Source organism: Camellia sinensis, chromosome 14 (genome assembly GCF_055761805.1).
Source record: "Camellia sinensis isolate YWXY chromosome 14, ASM5576180v1, whole genome shotgun sequence".
NCBI lineage: Eukaryota > Viridiplantae > Streptophyta > Magnoliopsida > Ericales > Theaceae > Camellia > Camellia sinensis.
Genome location: NC_138974.1, coordinates 50,967,215 through 50,986,636, shown reverse-complemented (window position 1 = coordinate 50,986,636; position 19,422 = coordinate 50,967,215). Strand labels below are relative to the sequence as shown.

The 19,422-nt window shown below is 34.8% G+C and overlaps 2 protein-coding genes and 1 long non-coding RNA gene across 5 annotated transcripts in view; 1 reads left to right on the top strand and 2 right to left on the bottom strand.

Moving 5' to 3' along the window:
• Nucleotides 1–3,173: 3,173 nt before the first annotated feature.
• Nucleotides 3,174–19,422, bottom strand: part of LOC114317939 (lipase class 3 family protein) — a 34,969-nt gene continuing 18,720 nt past the window's right edge. Inside the window, exons 14-16 of one of the 3 annotated variants that reach the window (XR_014350553.1) lie at nt 9,859–10,113; nt 9,641–9,700; nt 3,174–3,666 (exon numbers count right to left, since the gene is read on the bottom strand). Coding sequence is in view for 1 of the 3 variants with exons in the window: in XM_028264741.2 (XP_028120542.2) it covers nt 9,931–10,113 (183 nt within the window). In the remaining 2 variants the exon portion in view is untranslated. Of the gene's footprint in view, nt 3,667–9,568; nt 10,114–19,422 lie in introns of those variants that run through there. The other 2 variants (XR_003648819.2, XM_028264741.2) reach the window with 2 other exon arrangements.
• On the top strand, nt 4,737–7,469 carry LOC114317951 (ras-related protein RABA5e). Its single transcript, XM_028264756.2, has 2 exons — nt 4,737–5,218; nt 6,952–7,469. The coding sequence occupies exons 1-2, from the start codon at nt 4,888–4,890 to the stop codon at nt 7,263–7,265; spliced, it is 645 nt and encodes a 214-aa protein (XP_028120557.2). The 5' UTR covers nt 4,737–4,887; the 3' UTR covers nt 7,266–7,469.
• On the bottom strand, nt 10,998–19,421 carry LOC145807446 (uncharacterized). The gene is made up of 2 exons (XR_014350554.1): nt 19,288–19,421; nt 10,998–11,228 (listed from the first exon to the last, which is right to left on the bottom strand). It is a non-coding gene; the product is annotated as an uncharacterized LOC145807446 (long non-coding RNA).

Below are 19,422 nucleotides of genomic sequence, written 5' to 3'. Positions count from 1 at the left end.
AACCGTTCAATGTGTAGAACTCGTCGAGTACTATGTGCTTCTAAAAAATCAAGTTAATTGGATATCAATAACTATCGCATTGGATCAATTTTTTGTCAACCGTTAATTTGTTCACCGTTCATTTTTTTAATATAAAACTAATTTGATCACTTTGCTATCGATATCCGATCAACGTAATTTTTTATGACATATAGTACTGACGATTTTTATACATTGAACGATTCAGATTATCAAAACGAAACCCGTAGTGGGCCCCCACAGGCCGAACAGCACCGTCCAGTCCGAGCTGTTCCCTTTTTTTAATATTATATTTAGTATATAAAATTATAAAATGCGTACCAAATGTTATAAAATGAAAGAATTTTGTTTTATTTTGATTTAATATATAGATAATACTTGGTAGCTCGAAAACCATTGGTTGGAATTGGCTCAAATACCCAAAACAACGTCGTGTTGGGTATTCCTTTTTTTCTTTTTCTTCTTCTTTCTTTCCCTTCCCTCTCTGAAACAGAGAAGAAAGAGAGAAGATGCGAGAAAGAGAGAAGAGGAGAAAATATGGAGAGAAGGGGGAGGAAGAGAAAAAGAAGACGGTGATGGCGATGATGGTAGCGCCGATTGGCCGATTGGTGGCTCTCTCTCTCTCTATCGGTGGGCAGCCCTCTCTCTATCTCTCATATATATATATAGAGATGTGTATGTGTGTGTATATATATATATATAGATATTTGAGCATCATCACGCAGATCTGGTGCTCTCTCTCTCTCTCTCTCATATATATTATGTGTGTGTATAGATGAAGAAGGAGAGAAGATGAAGAAGATGATCTGGTGTTGATGATGATGAAATCTGGTGTTGATAATGATGATGCTCTCTGGTGTTGATGATGACGTATTGATGATGATGTTCTCTCGGTTTTTTTTTTATTTTTTTATTTTTATGATCTGTGTATAAAATTTGATGATCTGTATATACAATTTTTTTTTGTTTATGATTGCTGGTTGTTGATGTTCATGATGTGTTGTTAGTCCCCAGCTCTATCTTCTCTCTTCTTCTTTTTCTTCATCATCATCTTTATCCTCTCGATTTCAGAACAGAGAAAAGAAAGAAAAAAAAAATCCAAAAACGATGTCGTTTTGGATTCGAGCCATTTCGGGCCGAACGTTATTCGAGCTACGTAGTAGTTCTGTAAAAAAAATTAACATCTTTCTTGTTTTTTGGGAGGGAGGGGGTAATAAAACAAAATCAGACACAAAATACGATCATAAAATTAAACACAAAATAAATAAGAGTGGGCTCCACTTTTTATTTTTTATTTCCCCATATATTATCTAGGAAAATTTATTTATGAATCCTACATTGAGAAAATGCGATCCGTTTAGTCTCAAAGATTTTTTTATAAACCAATTAATCCCATTGATTTTGAAAATGTAGATTTAATATATTATTTGAAAATTAAATTTACAGTTATTCACTTATTTCTATTACGTTTCTTTCTTCTTCTTTTTTCTTTTGTGCTAGAAAGGTAAAATAGATGACCTATGGGAATCAAATTTGAAATGAATTTTTATATGGAAATTTTTTTTTATTTGAAATGACTTGAAATGTGAGATTTTTCAAACATTTCAAAAGGAATATAAAAATGATTTGAAAAACAACACTGATTCAGTGCTCTAATTTTGGAGCACTAATGCCAGATCTAATGAGCTAGCAATGCAAGAGAAAAAAAAAGAAAAAAAAAAGGGGCCAAATTATCATCAAAAATGCTTTAGACCACTAATTAGTGGTGGCACCCACTGCCACATGTGTTTTGTGCCTTGTTTTTTTTTTTTTTTTTCAATTGCCACCTCACTAGTAGTGGGATTAGTAATGGCAAATTAGTGGTATATAGCATTGCTCAATTATCACATCAATGGTGGGGTCTACGTTCGATACGTCATTAGTGGTCTATTAGTGGTGTGGAATTAGTGGTCTGAAATATTTTTCTTTGAAATATGAGATTCTTCAAATATTATAAAAGGATGTGGGATTCTTAAAACATTTTAAAATAGTGCAAAAATTCCTTAGCAAACTTTGAGCAAATGTATAATTTCAAACTGTAATAGTCTAAAAAAATTTATTAGTATACTTTTCCAAACGTAATATTTCAATATAACACTCCAAAAAAACTCCTAAGTGTAACACTTCAATTTAACACATAAAAAAATCCTTGGTTGTCGTTTGGCAAAAAAAAATTTAGTTAATTTTTTGGAGTTGAACTTTTTTAGTTTGGGACTAAAAAGTATTTTGGCAACTTTTTTTTTTTAAAGTTTTTTTGACATTTGTGAGAAAAAAGTGAAATGATTATAATTTGAACGTGACATTTAGTTTTATTAGCTTATTTAACCTATTTTATTTTTATTTTTTTGTACTTTTTAATCCGAACTTGCTTTGCCAAACGAAACATTAGTGTACTTTTTTTAAACATAACATTTCAATGTAAAACTAAAAAAAATGTGAGATTTTTCAAACAATTTCAAAAGAATGTGGGATTCTTCAAACCATTCCAAAAGGAGTACAAAAATTCAATAGTAAGCTTTAGGTAATGTATAATTTCAAACTGTAAGTGTTACGTTTAGGGGGAAAAAAAATACATTCATAAATTTTTTAGTGTTTTTGTATATATTACATTGGAGTGTTATGCATAATTTTAGTGTTTTTGTATACTAATGATTTTTTTTTTATTTGTTACATTGGAGTGTTACGTTTAGGAAAAATATACTAAGGAATTTTTTTATGTGTTACATTAGAGTATTATGTTTGGAAAAAGTACACTAAGAAATTTTTTTACATATTACATTGGAGTATTACATACTTGTTCATAATGTGAGGTTTGTTTCAAAATAAGGAAAAATCGAAAACCTCTATAGTGTGGATTGTTTAAATATATAATTTCATAATTAAATAAACCAATTTTTATCTCTAAAAAATTTAGTAATTACCTTTTATATAATTTTTATTTTAATAGAACTTTTAAATTCATAAGGTAAAAAAAAAAATAGGGGATTTTTTTTTAGGGTCCCTGATATTAAGATTTTATAGCATAAAGGACATTCAATATTTTCATAATGTCTAAGATCCCTCAAATCGATGCAGAGAAATTTCTATCCAGAGAAATTTCAAACCAGTTTCTCTGGTTTGTTCAATTTTTTTTTGATTTTCTATGCTATGAAAATGTCTTATCCAATTCCCAAAATGGTGCAAATCAGAGTATTTTTTGGTGATTTTAGGTACATCATACATGAAATCCACATGCAATTGTTAAACTAAAGTTGGTACACACCATAAGGCTACAACTTGATCAAATTCCTGAAAAAGTAAGTACCAAGAAGAAACCAACCTACTAGAAGGAAGGTGAATAAGGCCAAGAACGTTATGAAAGTTCATTCTCCGAAGGTGATTCCCAGACCAAATATGATGACAAATGGTAAGTAAAATTGGATCATCGATGCTTTGCTAACCCACCGTCCCTTGAGAAAAATCAAAGCTGCAAGGTTCTCTACGTTCCACCCACTAGAGAAATTTCTCTCCAATTCTGGATTCTCTGTGTTTTAACCAAATTTCTCTGGACTTCGGAATTTCTCTGCACTTCGGAATTTCTCTCCAGAGAAATTCAGTGAGCACATCGTCCTGACAAACAACATAGATCTGATCAGTATTAGCATTCTCAGGCAAGGATTCTGTGCTCATGGTTTATGTTATTCATTAATTGATTTCTCTTTGCACAAAAACACATATTTATTTATATATATATATATATATATATAGGTTGCTATTGTTGCTTATTTACTCAATGGAGTGAACTGTTGCTAACTTTTATCTTGCTTTTGAATCTAACCTGACAATAATCCCAGTCATAAACAAAAATTGACCAGCCAACTGCTTCATGATTCAATGAGCTTCGAGGGACTATTACGATGTTAGTGTAACTTACCCCACTAGATTCCACCCTAGGTCTAACTTCGACTTCAAAGCGTTGTTACTGAACCAGTGCGGGAACGAGTTGGACTTGTGCAGACTCATCGACAGTACTCCATTGTTGAATCGCATGGTACGCTCTTACAGATCCAAAATTTCTCTCAATTTTGATTGTTGATTTGCCAAATCTCAAATTTAATGTCTCTTGTGTGTCAGATCCATTTCTACACCGACGATGCCCTTTGTAATTGTTGTTGATTGTTCTAGTGTTGTTGTTGTTGTTGTTGATGATGATGATGACGAGGAGGAGGATTTGGATATTTTCTGTGATATATGATAAAATTATTCTTAAATTTCTCTGTGATATATGAGTATGGGGTTGAAAGACCTTAGACATCATAAAATAAAATTGTGGATCTCTTCTATTATTAAAAGTAGAAGAGTGATCTTAGACTAATTTTTTCAAAAAAATATTAAATAATTCATAAGATTATACTTTAAAATAATTGCTTCACCTTGTTCTCTAAGTAAGCGTATGTATTCGCACTATGCATTTAGATTTTAATTGGTTTCAATTTTTTATTCGACTTTTTAAGTCATAAAAATGAAGCTTTTATATTTTTATTTTTGACTATAAAAAAAAGTAAGGGTCCCAGTCAATTTTTTCACTAAAAAATATTTTTTCATTATTTTTCAAAAATATAAAGCTTTTTAATAATTCTATTCCAAAAAATTTAAAAAAAAAAAATGAAATGCGAGTGAATAACACTTGGAACATTTTTATCAAGACGTGCGTCAATTACGGAGTTAGTCTCTGCTAACTTCACTCCTTTCCAAACTCATCACCACTTTCCGCCATTATCAACACTCTTTCCTCCCTCCATTTAATCTCTCTCTCTCTCTCTCTCTAACCCGAACAAACCAAAAAAAAAAATGGAGAAATCAGAAGAAGGAGAAGAGTACTTGTTCAAGATAGTGGTGATTGGGGACTCAGCGGTGGGAAAATCGAACTTGCTCTCGCGATTTGCGAGAGACGAGTTCGATTTGCACTCAAAAGCCACAGTGGGAGTAGAGTTTCAGACCCAGGTGATGGAGCTTGATGGCAAGGAGATCAAAGCCCAGGTCTGGGACACCGCCGGCCAAGAGCGCTTCCGCGCCGTCACCTCCGCCTACTACAGAGGCGCTGTTGGTGCTCTCGTCGTCTACGATATCACTCGCCGGACTACTTTCGATAGCATCAAGCGGTGGCTCGATGAACTCAAGAGTAAGTCGATTTTATTTTAATCGATCTATTTATTAGTTGTTCTGTTTTGTGGGTTTGATTGCTTGTTATTGAAATTGTTGCTGTGAATCTGAATTTGTGTTTGAATAACCATTTTGGGTGTTTTAATGATTTTGAAATTGAAACCCCAAGTAGTGCATTTTTCTGGATTTTGGTCAATTCTAAAGATTAGTATTGCTTGATTTTGCTTTGTTTTGTGCTGGAAATTATTAGGCCGTGATTGGATGCTCTGAATTACAAATTGGGATTGGCATGGTTGTCTAATGCATTCTTGATTGGCAAAAATATCAGCTTTTGTTAGAAAAAAAATGAAATATTACCGGAATTTTTATACAAAATGTAAGTCATATTGATCGGTCAGCCGCCACATTATCCTAGATCATACAAAACTGGACGTTGGATCCAACTATGGTACAAAAGTGGAAATTTTGGGTTCCATACCAAAAAAAAAAAAAGAAGGTAAGGTATCAATAGTGTATTAGGGTCATAATGTGTATTAAATTAAAGTCAGTTCCAAATTCCATTGGTGAGTAAAACAATGAAAACCACTTGATTTTTTGGAAATCTCGTTTGTTTTTTTTATCCTGGTTTTGATATTACTAATCAATGGCTGAAATTTTTTAGAATTCAAATACAAAGATAAGAGATAATTGTTGGGCATGGTTTCGAAAAACCTTTTTGTTTTTGGTAGTATAGAAAAGTCCTGGAGACTAGAGAGACATACCAACGGTGTATGTTAACATGACTCTGGCTTGTCTTGCTTGTTTGCATAACAACAGAACGTAACATAATGACTTGTTTGTTTGTTTGTTTGTTTTGTTCTGATACAGACTATATATAGGATGATTCTTTACTTGAACAACATTTTTCAACTATTAAATAAAAGTAGCCATACACTTATTCATGGGTGTATGCAATAATAGGATGCTACATACAGACAGGGAACATGGTCCCCTACCTTCCTGTTTTTTTACATCAATGACAAGGGGAAAATTTTGATAAGGCATATCTGACTGAAAACAGCTGATCACATTGGTAACTAGGGCAAAAAATTGGGTGAAGGATTGTCCTTTGCATTAATCTATTCAGAGCACAAACAAGGTGAAAACAGGATATGCATTGGGTGGATGGAGATTCAAAAAGGTGTACCAATTTGAGGCGACTAGTAGTTGCTGTGTAGGGGGCTTAATAGAGCCAAGAGGTTGAAGGTTCTAGAGAAAGAAATTCCTTTATTTAGTTTAGGGCTTTTTCTTTTTTAGAATCTGAAAAAACTGATGCTAGCTTTTCGAGGTTTTTTCAAACTTGTTTTTCCTAAGAAATTACCATATTATTGTGGAGACACTGGGATTTTTGAAAGTAGTGAGGGTAAAGTTGTCTTTTCACCATTTCGCTAAAAAAGTTGTTCTTTTATGGTTAAGCCATCCCAGACTTGATTGTTTTTGAATTTTTTAGCAGAAAAGTACTTTCAAAAGATTGTGTGAGAAAGTTGTGCAATATAAGTAGATGATCTAGAGTTTTTGACAATGATATTTCAAACGGACCTCTTCTGCAGATCATGAAACTAAAAGTTATTTTATCATAAGCATCGTAAATGTTTAGCTTCCTTTCCCTCTCATTTTCTGTCTGTCTTCGACATTTCATATCTGAAATCTGTCATTATACATTTTTGTGCTTGGCAATCAGTGAGACTAACTCTGAATGGAATAACCATGCAGTTCATTGTGATACAACAGTAGCAAGAATGCTGGTCGGAAACAAGTGTGATTTGGAGAATATCAGAGAAGTGAGCATAGAAGAAGGCAAAAACCTTGCAGTGGAAGAAGGATTGTTCTTCATCGAGACATCTGCACTGGATTCCACTAATGTTACGGCAGCATTTGAGATCGTTATCCGTGAAATCTACAGCAACGTCAGCAGGAGAGTCTTGAACTCTGATTCCTACAAGGCCGAATTATCTGTCAATCGTGTTACCCTCGTTGATGGGTCCGGCAAGCAAAATAAGGGAGCTTTATCTTGTTGTTCCGGATGATTTCTCTAATTTAGCTTTTCTACACATTAGTTTCTTGTTTTTGTTAGTTCCTTCCATTTTGAAGGTAATTTACAAGCTTAGTACTTTTATCTTTATGTGGCCTGTTGATTGGTTGATCATGTTGCTTTTCCCTGATGTGAATTTTAGCATTGGGGGATTAAACTGTGATGGGAAGTATATGTAATTTTTTGGGTTTTATGATTATAGCCCTGTTTGGTAGAACTGTGGGAAAGTGCTTATAGGTTATGCCTAAACAGCTTATAGCTTATAACTATGAACATAAGCTGATTTCTGACTTATTCTTAAAGCATCTCCTGCCCCACTCAAAGAATAAGTTGATTTTTGACTTTCAAAAAGCTAAAAGCTATAAGCTAAACCAAATACATCAAAATAATTTAAATTAAGTTGAAAACTGAAATAAGCTGATTATAATTTCTGTCAAACAGGCACTATATATTGTTACTGGATCATGCAATCACCCAAAATTTCATATATTTTATTGTACTTCATAGTGATTTGTCCAATATCATATGGATTTGATAGGTGAAAAAATAATAAATTTTATATAGTGATTTTTATGAATTGTTTGGTTTTCTTATTTCATTTTATTTTTTTATGAATCTAAACGTCCTATTTTAGTGTGAATAATATAAAAGACCAAGTATAAACGTTTATTTGTTTGTGTATGGAAACAAATGTGAATTTTTTTATAATATTAAAATTACTAAACATAATATTTTCAAAAAAATTCACAGTGTATTTTTTTCAAACATAACATTTCAAAAGCTTTATACTCGAATGTAATATACTAAAATTCTTTAGTGTAATAATGAAGCATTCTAAAAAAATTGTACTTTCCTCAAATGTATTAACATAACATTTAAAAAAAATTTATTAGTGTATTTTTTTTAAAAGTAACACCTCAATATAAAACATTAAGGGTAAATTACAAACACACTCCCTGATGTTTATTTAAATTACAAATTACCCTGTGATTTTAGAAACTACATTATGCCCCCTAAGGTTTTTAATTTTATAACAAATAGGTCATTTTTATTCATAAATCATCAAGTTAATTAATAATTTTTAATAATGTTAAAATTTTATTTCAATTAATAATTCAAATAATTTTATTATTATATAGGTGACCAGTTAGAAATTTCACTTTTTCAAATAATTCTGTTAAATAAAAAATTCTGACAAAAAGATATTTGTAATTTTTCAAACTACAGGGAGCAATTCATATTTTAAACAAACTTTAAAGGGTGTATTTGTAATTTATCCAAACATTAAAAACTCTTTAATATATTTTTATCAAACGTAACATTCTAAAAAAAATTATTAGCGTATTTTTTCTCAAATGTAACAACATAATATTGTAAAAAAAATTTCTTAATGTATTTTTTTCCAAACATAACATCTCAATTAATGTAACACAAAAACTTTTTAATATACTTGTTTCAAACATAACACTAGAAAATCAACACTAAAAAAAATGTAGAGTTCCACGCTCAACAACCAACACTTCAACATCAATCCCCCCCAAAAAAAATCTTCTGACACCTCACATTTTCATTCACATCCAAAAAACAAATCAAAAAATTAAAAAAATGAACCACAAAAAGGATATTTACTTAAACCCAAATACACAAAATCAAATAATTATAACGTTCCAAAACAAAAAGAACTAATTAATTCATAAATAAATAAAAATTCTTAGGATTAAATGGATCAATATTTCTCCATATAAAATTTATGAGTAATTTTCCATTTGAAAATCATCAAATTCTCATATACAACTTTGAGCAAAAAATTATTATAAAAAATAAAAAAAAAACAAAAACAAAAAAAACAAAACAAAACACAAACACAAACAAACGGTCACAGATAGAGGTTTTAGCATTGTGATTATATGTTTTTTAAGACCTCGTTTGAAAATAGATTATTTTAATAATTTTTTAATTTTTTATTAAAAAAAATAAAAAGAGTAATATAACAACTTATAATAATTTTTTAACTAAAATATATAGTTAACAATGAAACTTCAGTGTCAAAATCATATTTCTTTCACGGGTCAACAGGCCTCAAGGCCACTGGACCGAGAGGCAAGTCTATTTTTCAGTTTTTGTTCCAAATCAATCACATAACGAAAAAGTTTACAGGACTCACCTTTGTTAAGTACTTTGAGACAACTAATACTAATTCACTTATTGTGATTTGTAACTGTGATTTCTAATTAGGCAGAAGTAACAATGTAAACAATGCACATGATTAGCCTGAGCTATTTCGAGAATATTTAATAATTTTTCATGCAATAAAGAAATATAAATTTTAGCCACGAATAATAATTACATTTGATGTTTTCTGAAACTCACCTACTCTAGGTGTGGCTTTAACTTCATAATTAAATTCTCCATGCTAGCAGAGAACTGAACCTACAATAGACATTAAGAAAAAATCTTATAAAAGTAGGTCAACGTTTGGTCTATTAACAAAATGAATAAATGGAAGGTAGGTCATCTGCTACAGATAAAAATAATTATAATCTAGTAAGATTAAAATCACATACACCAACAGAACACAGATATAAAACCTTTTTAGCTGACTCATTATACATCTGGCGGATATGCCATTGGACGACAAAGGACCAAAACTGTTTTGGATATCATGGTTTCCTTAGGGCAGATGCTGCGCCCATGACAACAGCTAGGATGATACCAAGACCGGCTCCAAGAGAAGCACCCACAGCTGCATTAGTCAAAGAGGATGCCTTGGCCTGAGAATCTTGAGTTGCAGCCACTGCACGATCTCGTGCCAATTCCAACATAAGTGTATCTTGTGCAAGTTCCTTTAAAACAATAGGGAGAGGCCAAGATGAAATCAAAAAAAAGAAAAAAAAAACTTTGGAATTGTCAACAAACTTGGAAAATGAATAAGAGAATAGTTTACAACTGCAGCAGTCACAATTCAAAAGTACCCAGTAGCTTAATCCTTGTTCTATTCACATGAGGAACTCGAGAATTAACACAATCAAGGTACTATCCTTTGAATACTACAAGATTCAAGAACTTTTCTAGTATTGTATCATTACCCACCTATTTTCATCTAATAATGTAGCATTAAATATTTTATTAAGAAAATAGGTGGGTAATGATGCGTTATTAGAACTTCGGGAATCTTCTAGTATTCAAAGAGAGTAACAATAAATATATTTTTAAGAAAATACCTCTTTACCCACCTACAAGATTCCCACCCCACCTCGACAAGAAAATACCTTTTTATGTGTATACATTTATACATAATTTAATTTGTTAAATATAATGAAATTAAAACACCAAAACATAAACATATCTCTCATTTTTCATCTCTTTCTCTCTCATCTTCAATTTTTTTTACCTCTCATCACTCATAATCATTCTCCCTCATATATCATATCATCTCTCATTAGTACCACCCCTCCTACAGGTGGCAAATTACCTTGTCACCTCCTTGTGCTCCTATCATCGCCCCCACTTTTCCCACACCTACTCTATCAAGGAATGGGGTGAGAATGTGATACCACAAACCCCACCCCTGCCCCATTCCTACAAATAAACATGTTCAAGGGGAAGGGAAGGAAAGGTTTAACCACCAATTTTTTTCCCATACCCTTCCATCCAAGGGTGAAGATAGGGGTGATTTTAAAACTCCTGTATATATATATAGGACCTACTTTCTAACATTACATTCAACGGATATTTTCCTTGGCCCCCTTTGATTTTAGAAAGGCTTTTATATGGTATAGTGCAAAAACATTATAACTAGTTTAATATGAAGGTCTCCTACATTATAACCAATTACATTTCATCATTCATGCTTTACTGGATATAGTTTATTTCGTTTACTATTTATGCTTTTGTATGAAACCTTAAAATCAAATCCTTGCTTCACCCGTGCTTCCATCCACAATTTATCTGCTATAGCCTAGGCCTGTCAACGGATTGGGTATAACCCGAATCTGATCCGAATCCGACCCGATTTACCCGACCCGTTTAAACATATCCGAATCCGAATATCTATTTAGTCCGTATCCGCATAGCTCGATTTAAAAACGGATCGGATTCGGATAAATCCGATCCGGTCCATTTGTTTGCCCAATCCGATTACAGTGAATTCTCAAAAACCAAATCAGATCTCTCATCTCATCGTCTCTTCATCATTTCTCATCAAACAAAACCTAGATCTCTCTCATAATCAAATCTCTCTCTCTCTCTCTCTCTCATAGTCTCTTCCTGCTGCGATTGATGCCGATGAACTTAGCCAAATCGAGCCCTATGCTGTTTCTGATCTAGGTATTCTTTGGTGAGCTCTCTGGTCAGTATCAAATCTATTTGTCATCGTCTTCTTCACCGACTTCTATGATCTAGGTATTCTTCGTTGAGCTCTCTGATCCGTTTGTGTTTGATATCTTAGCCTTTAATACTGGGAAGGAGTTGATCTCTTACCCTTAATACTTATTCTTCGTCTTCTTCTCCGACTTCTCTGATCTAGGTATTCTTCTACTCTGTACTGCCTTGTGTTTCTCCTTTATATAAGAGGTCTGGTTTGTTTGTTTTAATGGAAAATCAATTCTGAAACATTTTCTTGGATGTTTTTGAGACTCTATATATTTGTTATTTGATGGGTACTTTGGGTTGTTTGTTTGAATGTAATATCATATATACTTGTTAGAGTGATTCATGGTTTTCTATGTCCAACCCGGTTCCTTTCTCTTTTGCTCTTCAATTGGGTCTTCATTGTTTTGATTTTTTTATATCTACCCACACAATGACCGATCCAGAATTCTAACTTTGAGGGTGAAAACATATGTAATTCTTAATTGAGAAAACTTACTGGATTTTTTTGAACAAAATTGCTATTGGAGATGTTCTTCTTAGAAGGAATATTCTGACAAATTCAATCAGTGGAAATGTCTTTTTTGTTTGAGTAGTGAAATGTTCTTAAAACCAAAGAAAGGTGTTAAAACCTACCATCACCTACTCCACCTACTACACCTACCACCACCTACTACCACCTACTACACACCTACCACTATCACCTACTACCACCTACTCCACTACATCTCCTATATAAGGAGCCCCTCACCATTTGTAATAGATAACAATATCATCAATCAATAATACATCAATTTCTCTATTTCTCTTTATACATTGAATTTTATCATGGTATCAGAGCTATAAGATTTAGGCCTGTATTTGTTTTCTCACCGGCGGGCAGCCGGCCGGCAACTTTGCCTTCGCTGCCCGCTGGAATTTTCTACACATAGCTTCGAGTTCTTCGCCATCAACGGCGGCAACATTTCATCAGAGATGTCCGACACCACCTATTTATGCTGCTGCTGCTGGTTGTTCTAGTTGTGACTATTGACCTCGGGTTGGCAATAAAATTGCAGAACTCTGCTGGGTTTGTTGCTGCATCGGAACCTTAGATTGTTGTAGCATACCAGATTGCGTTCCGAGTCCGAGTAATTGCTGCTGTTGTTGCTGTATTTGTTATGAGGGTGTGTGTATTTGTTATGAGGGTGTGTGTCTTCTTCCCCCTAACCCGTGTGTCTATGTGTGTTTGTGCTGGGTGTGTTGTGTGCATGGGTGGCCTTGCTGATTTTTGTGTCGTGCCAGCACATGGTTTGTGCATTCTACCCGACACATTGCCGTATACAGAATCTGCTATTTTGGGATGTGCAGTTTTTACCGCATATGGTGCTATGGCTCATGCAGCTGAGGTTCGTCCTGGGGATACCGTTGCTGTGATTGGCATTGGGGGTGTTGGTTCTAGTTGTTTGCAGATAGCACGGGCATTTGGTGCCTCTGAGATCATAGCTGTTGATGTACAAGACGATAAACTGCAGAAAGCAAAAATGCTTGGAGCTACACACACCCACGGCACTCTCTCTCTGATCATACACAGACCCAGCATGCATGGATACTACCTACACACAACACCGTGCACACACATTCTGGGTTTTGACCATTGACTGCCCCAGACTGAACACTCTTTCACACGCAGTTCCCAAACACATCCACTACCTCACCTTTATTTTTCTTATTATAAAGCACTGCCCCTTGTTGAACTCAGACTCATGACTCATTATTATGCTTCCCACTCTCTCCAACTTTCTTTATTATATATATATATATATATCTTTTTTTTTTATTATACTATAACACCCTCTCTCTCCACTTTATCACATGGGCTTGTCCCCTCTCTCTCCTCCGTTTGATTTCAAAATCACTTCTTTTTATTTATTTTCTTCTCTACTCTGCCGCCGGTCTCTTCTTCTTGCCTCCGTCCTGGGCGGCCCTTGACGGTGTTGCCTCCGTGTTTCCTACTCCACTGGGCACGATCACTACTCCCTGCTCCTCCACTGCAGCATATGGCGGTCCTCCAAATCGGAACATCACGGTGGCCTTCCGCTTCAGCTCCTTATTTTCCGCCTTTAGCACACTTATCTCTGCTCGCGCATCCTTATACATGCGTTGGAGCAGAGCCAGTTGGGCGTTTAACTGTTGCAACTCATTTGTCCTACTCTGAAGCCGGTGCGACAAGTTTGTGACCGCCGTCATGGTCTCCACACATGACTTCAAAGTATACTGATTGGCCTCAATATCAGTTTGCACCGCCATTTTTTGCTCCACAGACCGCATCGAAAAGTTCAACGGAGCAAAACCAGAGGTGTTTGGTTGAGGTTCACTGGCCACCGCACCAGTTATTTCTCTTGTGGATTCGTTCAGGTCTGGAAAGAGCGTGAGCAGACCACGGGAAGAGGAGGCCATGTTCTGGGTAGCTGGACGGGAAGAAGAAGCCATGTTTTTGGGTTGCTGAGTGTTTCAGCGAAGCAGCGATTTCCGACTGGTACTTTCAGAGAAGGATTTGTTACAGAGTGTTTACAGAGTATTTCAGAATGCAAATGTTCGGCAGTTTCAGACTGGTTTGCACAGCCTCCGCCTCAACCTTGGTTAAATAGCCAAGGCAGACACGCGCATCATGCGTCGCTCGGCGCTCGACGACAACATGGGCGCTCCTTTTGATGGCACGCCTTTTTATAGATTGGGCACGCCTTTTGATGGCACGCCTTTTGATAGATTGGGCACACCTTTTGAGGGTGCGACTTTTTAGGGGTCCGACAAGACTTTGTAAACTGTCCCGACACTGATTCCGGTTAGCTCCTTCATGGGTCCGACAAGACTCTGTAAACTGTCCCGACATTGATTCCGGTTAGTTTCTACAAGGGTCCAGCAAGACTCCGTAAACTGTCACAACAACTGTCACAACATTGTCTGTTACAACGGTCCGACATGACCCCATAAACTGTCTTCTACATCGGTCCAACACGAGCCAGTGTCTTCTACATCGGTCTGCCATAACCATACAGTCTTCTACAACGGTCTGACACGACCATACAGTGTCTCCTATCCATTTTTTATTTTTCAGATTATTTTCTTTTTTTGTTACTCTCTCCAAACTCAAGTTGGTTAGTTCCTATCCCCCTTGAGTTTGCGGGGGGCTGTTAAAACCTACCATCACCTACTACACCTACCACCACCTACCACCACCTACTACACACCTACCACTACCACCTACTACCACCTACTCCACTACATCTCCTATATAAGGAGCCCCTCACCATTTGTAATAGATAACAATATCATCAATCAATAATACATCAATTTCTCTATTTCTCTTTATACATTGAATTTTATCAAAAGGTAAGATTTTTGAGTTACTCAATATATATAACATCAATGGCTCAATTGCTTTGAAGTCTTATTCCATTATGAATCTAAGAGTAAATTTTTCTGTTGACTTTTGGATAGTAATTTCCAAATTAATTTATTTCAGTTATGCTATGTTTGGTGTTGGATTTATAGAGACGAAATGGGGTGTGGGTTGTGAATTAGCTTGAACTTCATTTCCCCCCCCCCCCCCCTCTCCCCTTCAGTAGATTGATCACATGCACACAAATCTATATAATTTCCAAATTGAAGTGTTTGGTGCACACTGTTTTGTGCTTGTCTGCAGTTGCTATTGGAGATGTCTTCGGATTATAGTGAACCTATTATTCCTGATGATGCCGAGTTGGATGACGATGTATCTCAAGGATCCACAAAGAGGATTCGAAAACTAACTTCGAAGGTATGGGATGACTTTGTCAAATTTAAAGGACCTAGTGGAAATGACATAGCTAGATGTAAGCATTGCAATAGGGAATTTGTTGGAGAGAGTAGGAAAGGGACTAGTCATTTAAAAAATCATTTGTCAAAGAAATGTCCAGTACTTAAAGGGCCAAATGTCCCTAGGAATGCAAGTAAGGCTGCTTCTGAATCTACTCTTAAGGCTGCAACTTTTAAATTCGATCAAGAGAGAAGTCGTATGGATTTTTCTAGGATGATAATCAAGCATAATTATCCTTTTAACATGGCTGAGCATGAGTTTTTTGAAATATTTTGCAATAATCTTCAACCAATGTTCAAACTTGTGTCTCGTAACACTGTTAGAGCGGATGCCCTTGATGTTTATGAAATAGAAAAGGCCAAGTTATATCAATTTTTGGATGAACTCTCTTCTAAGATCACCTTAACAACTGATATATGGACTTCAGACCTCCAGAATTTTGCCTATACATGTTTGACTGCCCATTATGTGACTAATGATTGGGAGTTAAAGAAGAAAATCCTTGCTTATAGACGCATTGATTACCTGCATGATGGAGACCATTTGTTTAGCTTTATCAAAGATCTAATTTTAGAGTGGAACATAGATAAGAAGTTGTTTTCAATGGTAGTTGATAATGCGACGAGTAATGATGTCATGGTGAGACTCTTAAAGCGATGGCTACATGACCAAGGATTACTACATTTGGGTGGACAATTGTTTCATGTGCATTGTAGCGCGCACATATTGAATTTAGTTGTTCAGGATGGTTTGAAGGTGATTGGGAGTCTTATTTCAAAAATCCGAGAAAGTGTGAGATATTTGGGGAGGTCTCCTTATGGAAAACAAAAATTTGATGTTGCAGTGAATCATGTTAAGTTACATCATAAAAAGAAAGTCCCCATGAATATTCCTACCAGATGGAACTCCACTTATTCAATGCTTGAAGCTGCATTAGATTTGAAAACTGCATTCCACCGCTTAGGCCAAATTGACAAACAATATAAGCACAATCCTTCTGAGGATGAGTGGAATGTAGCAAATGTGATTTGTGGGTGTTTGAAGATTTTTTTTGATGCTACATCTCACTTTAGTGGTACCACTTTTCCTACTTCAAATGTGTTTTTTCCCGATATTTGTCTTATTCAACTTGAAATGAAAAAATGGGAGCAAAGTGAGTATGATTGCATTCAATTGATGGCTGGTCCAATGAGAATGAAATTTCAAAAATATTGGGAAGAATGTTCTTTGGTGTTAGCAATTGCAGTGGTTCTTAATCCGAGATTTAAAATGGACTTGGTGGAATACTACTATGGGCTTATTTATGGTGCTGATGCTAATAAGCATATTCAGAGGGTCCGTAATGGTTTTGTTGATCTTTTTTATGAGTATAGGAGTGATTCTTCTGATTCTATGAGTAGCATTGCACTTGTTTCTGAAAATAGTAGCTCAAGTGGTAGTCAGTTGCTTGTCGGTTCTTCGAAACAAGAAAGTTTGGCCGCTTTTCATACGTGGTATGCCCAAGAACATGCTTCTAACATTCATGCCTGTCAAAAATCAGAGGTGGAGCAATACTTGGAGGAGTTGGTGTTTCCAAGTAATGAGAGCTTCAATATTCTACATTGGTGGAAAGTGAATAAAGCAAAATTTCCTACTTTGGCAAGGATAGCTCGTGATGTTTTAAGTGTTCCTGCTACTACGGTTGCATCAGAGGCGGAGTTTAGTGTAGGAGGTAGGGTGATTGATGAGACACGTGCTTCATTACTTCCAGATATTGTGGAGGTCTTGATCACTTGCAATGATTGGATTGAATCAACCAAAAATAGAAGTGAAATATTGAAATTTTTAAATAATTAGATGTTATTTAGTTTAGTTCTATGAATATCTTAATGTCACATTATTTTCAAATTGCAGATGTAGAAGAATGCTGACATGAGTAGATGGATTGAATTGAATCGAATCACTTGAAGTAGATGGGTAAATATGGTTCAGATTATGGGGCTTGTCCCATGCCTTTATAGTGATCTATGAAATTCGTATCCGACATAATTTGATAATCTGTTTGCATATTAAGGTAATAGCTTTCTTGATTTGCAGGTTTGATAATGAGCTTAACAAAGTGGTTGCTATTAAAGTTATTGACTTGGAAGAATCGTGAGTATATAGCTTTAATTATCTCTTACTAGAACTGCTTGTGGTGAAATGTGGTTACATAACTTTTCTTCTTGGAGCTTGATATTCTTGGATTGAGCTGTGAATAAGTATTGGATGAGTGGCAAATTGATTGAGAATTTTAGAGGCCTAGAAATTTGTAGGATTAATTATTGTTATCAAGATTTACATTGAAAAGTTTTTATGTTGAAAACAAGTCTATAAATTTGGATTAGCTTTCAAGCAATGTGCAATTTTTTTTTCTCAATTTTGTGTCAACTATGTTCTGTTATACCCTCACATTGTCTGCCAAGTCTTTTTCATTCAATACTTGCAAGTTGCAACAACACTTACATTTATTTCTAGCATATTATCCACCGACCTTTCTTTGATATTATATGGTTTTGTACATGGAGTTAAATGCATTGACTTGAGAAGTTGGAATTCTCTTCATTACTGATGTGCTTTATTTGCAAATTAAGCAATTAAAGGTTGATATGAAAAGAAAGGCATTAAAAAAAATAATAATAACATCCAAACAGGGTAATGTGTCATTGATTTGAAAATTATGTCACTCTTCTGATTAGCATTGGACTAATTCTCATGCTCATGCATGTGCAGGACCTGCTGAAATGGTTGATGATGTAACAGGTGGACTGAAGCTTCTGTAGGGACTGATTCATTAGGGTTGGTATCTATCTGACTGCTATGAGTGTTACATTACATGGTAGAGTTCTGAGATCTCAATTTTATGGCTGAGAGTGTTACAAAATCTACTCACTTGATTGGAGAATGGGCAGAGGATCTCGTTGGTGATCATGATGATGATGAAATTTTTTCTGTATAGACCCATTATCAATGATGGAATTATTCTTTTTGAGTTGGACATGATTGGTGATAGTGAAACTGAATCACATCACCGTTTAATTTGCAACCAAGTGATTGGTTTGTTGCTTTGTAATGATGCTCCATTGTCTCTCAAAACCTGGTGACATCTTTTGAGTTGTTTTTACACCATGAATGCAACAGTGACTTTTGTACTCTATCTGGGATATGATCAGGTTGAGTTATTGAGCTGGGTTAGGCTTGTAAGCTTTGAATTAGACTGCTCAGCTTAGTATTGTTTGATTTGATTTGTACGTTCAAAATCCGAGAACATATGTTTAGCATGTGTAATGAAATAGACTTGTTTCCAATTTTGATGTTGCTAGTCAAACATGCTAGATATCTTTCAATTTCACTTTTAGTCTGCTGGAATTGAATATTTTTTTTAAAAAGTTTTTCTTTGTTGTATTTTTGATTGTATCACAAGGGGAGAAATTGTGATGTTTTGTTTTGAAAAGATGTTTTGAAATGATGTTATGTTTTGCATTGGTGATGATTTGCCTAAATGTTTTGCCTTAGGAAAGTCAGAACATCAAGATGAACTTTTCATTATAAAAAGCTACTATGTTTTTTTTATAATTGGTATTTTCTTGACTTTATGGCTGGCTAAAAAAAAAACGGATCGGATCGGATTATTCGGATCGGATATCCGTGTAAAACGGATTGGATCGGATCGCGTATAATCGGATTTTCAATAATCGGATTTGGATTCGGATTCAGATTAAAAGTTAATCGGATCGGATCGGATTCTGGCGGATCCGACCCGGATCCGACCCGCTGACAGGCCTACTATAGCCCATACATCCTATTACTATGTTAAACCTCACTCACACTTGATTAGATACTTTTCTTTCTCTTTTTCTCATTTTCATGATGCAACATATTTATGAAATGTTTCTACCTACTTATCAAGGGAATTAAACAAGAAAAA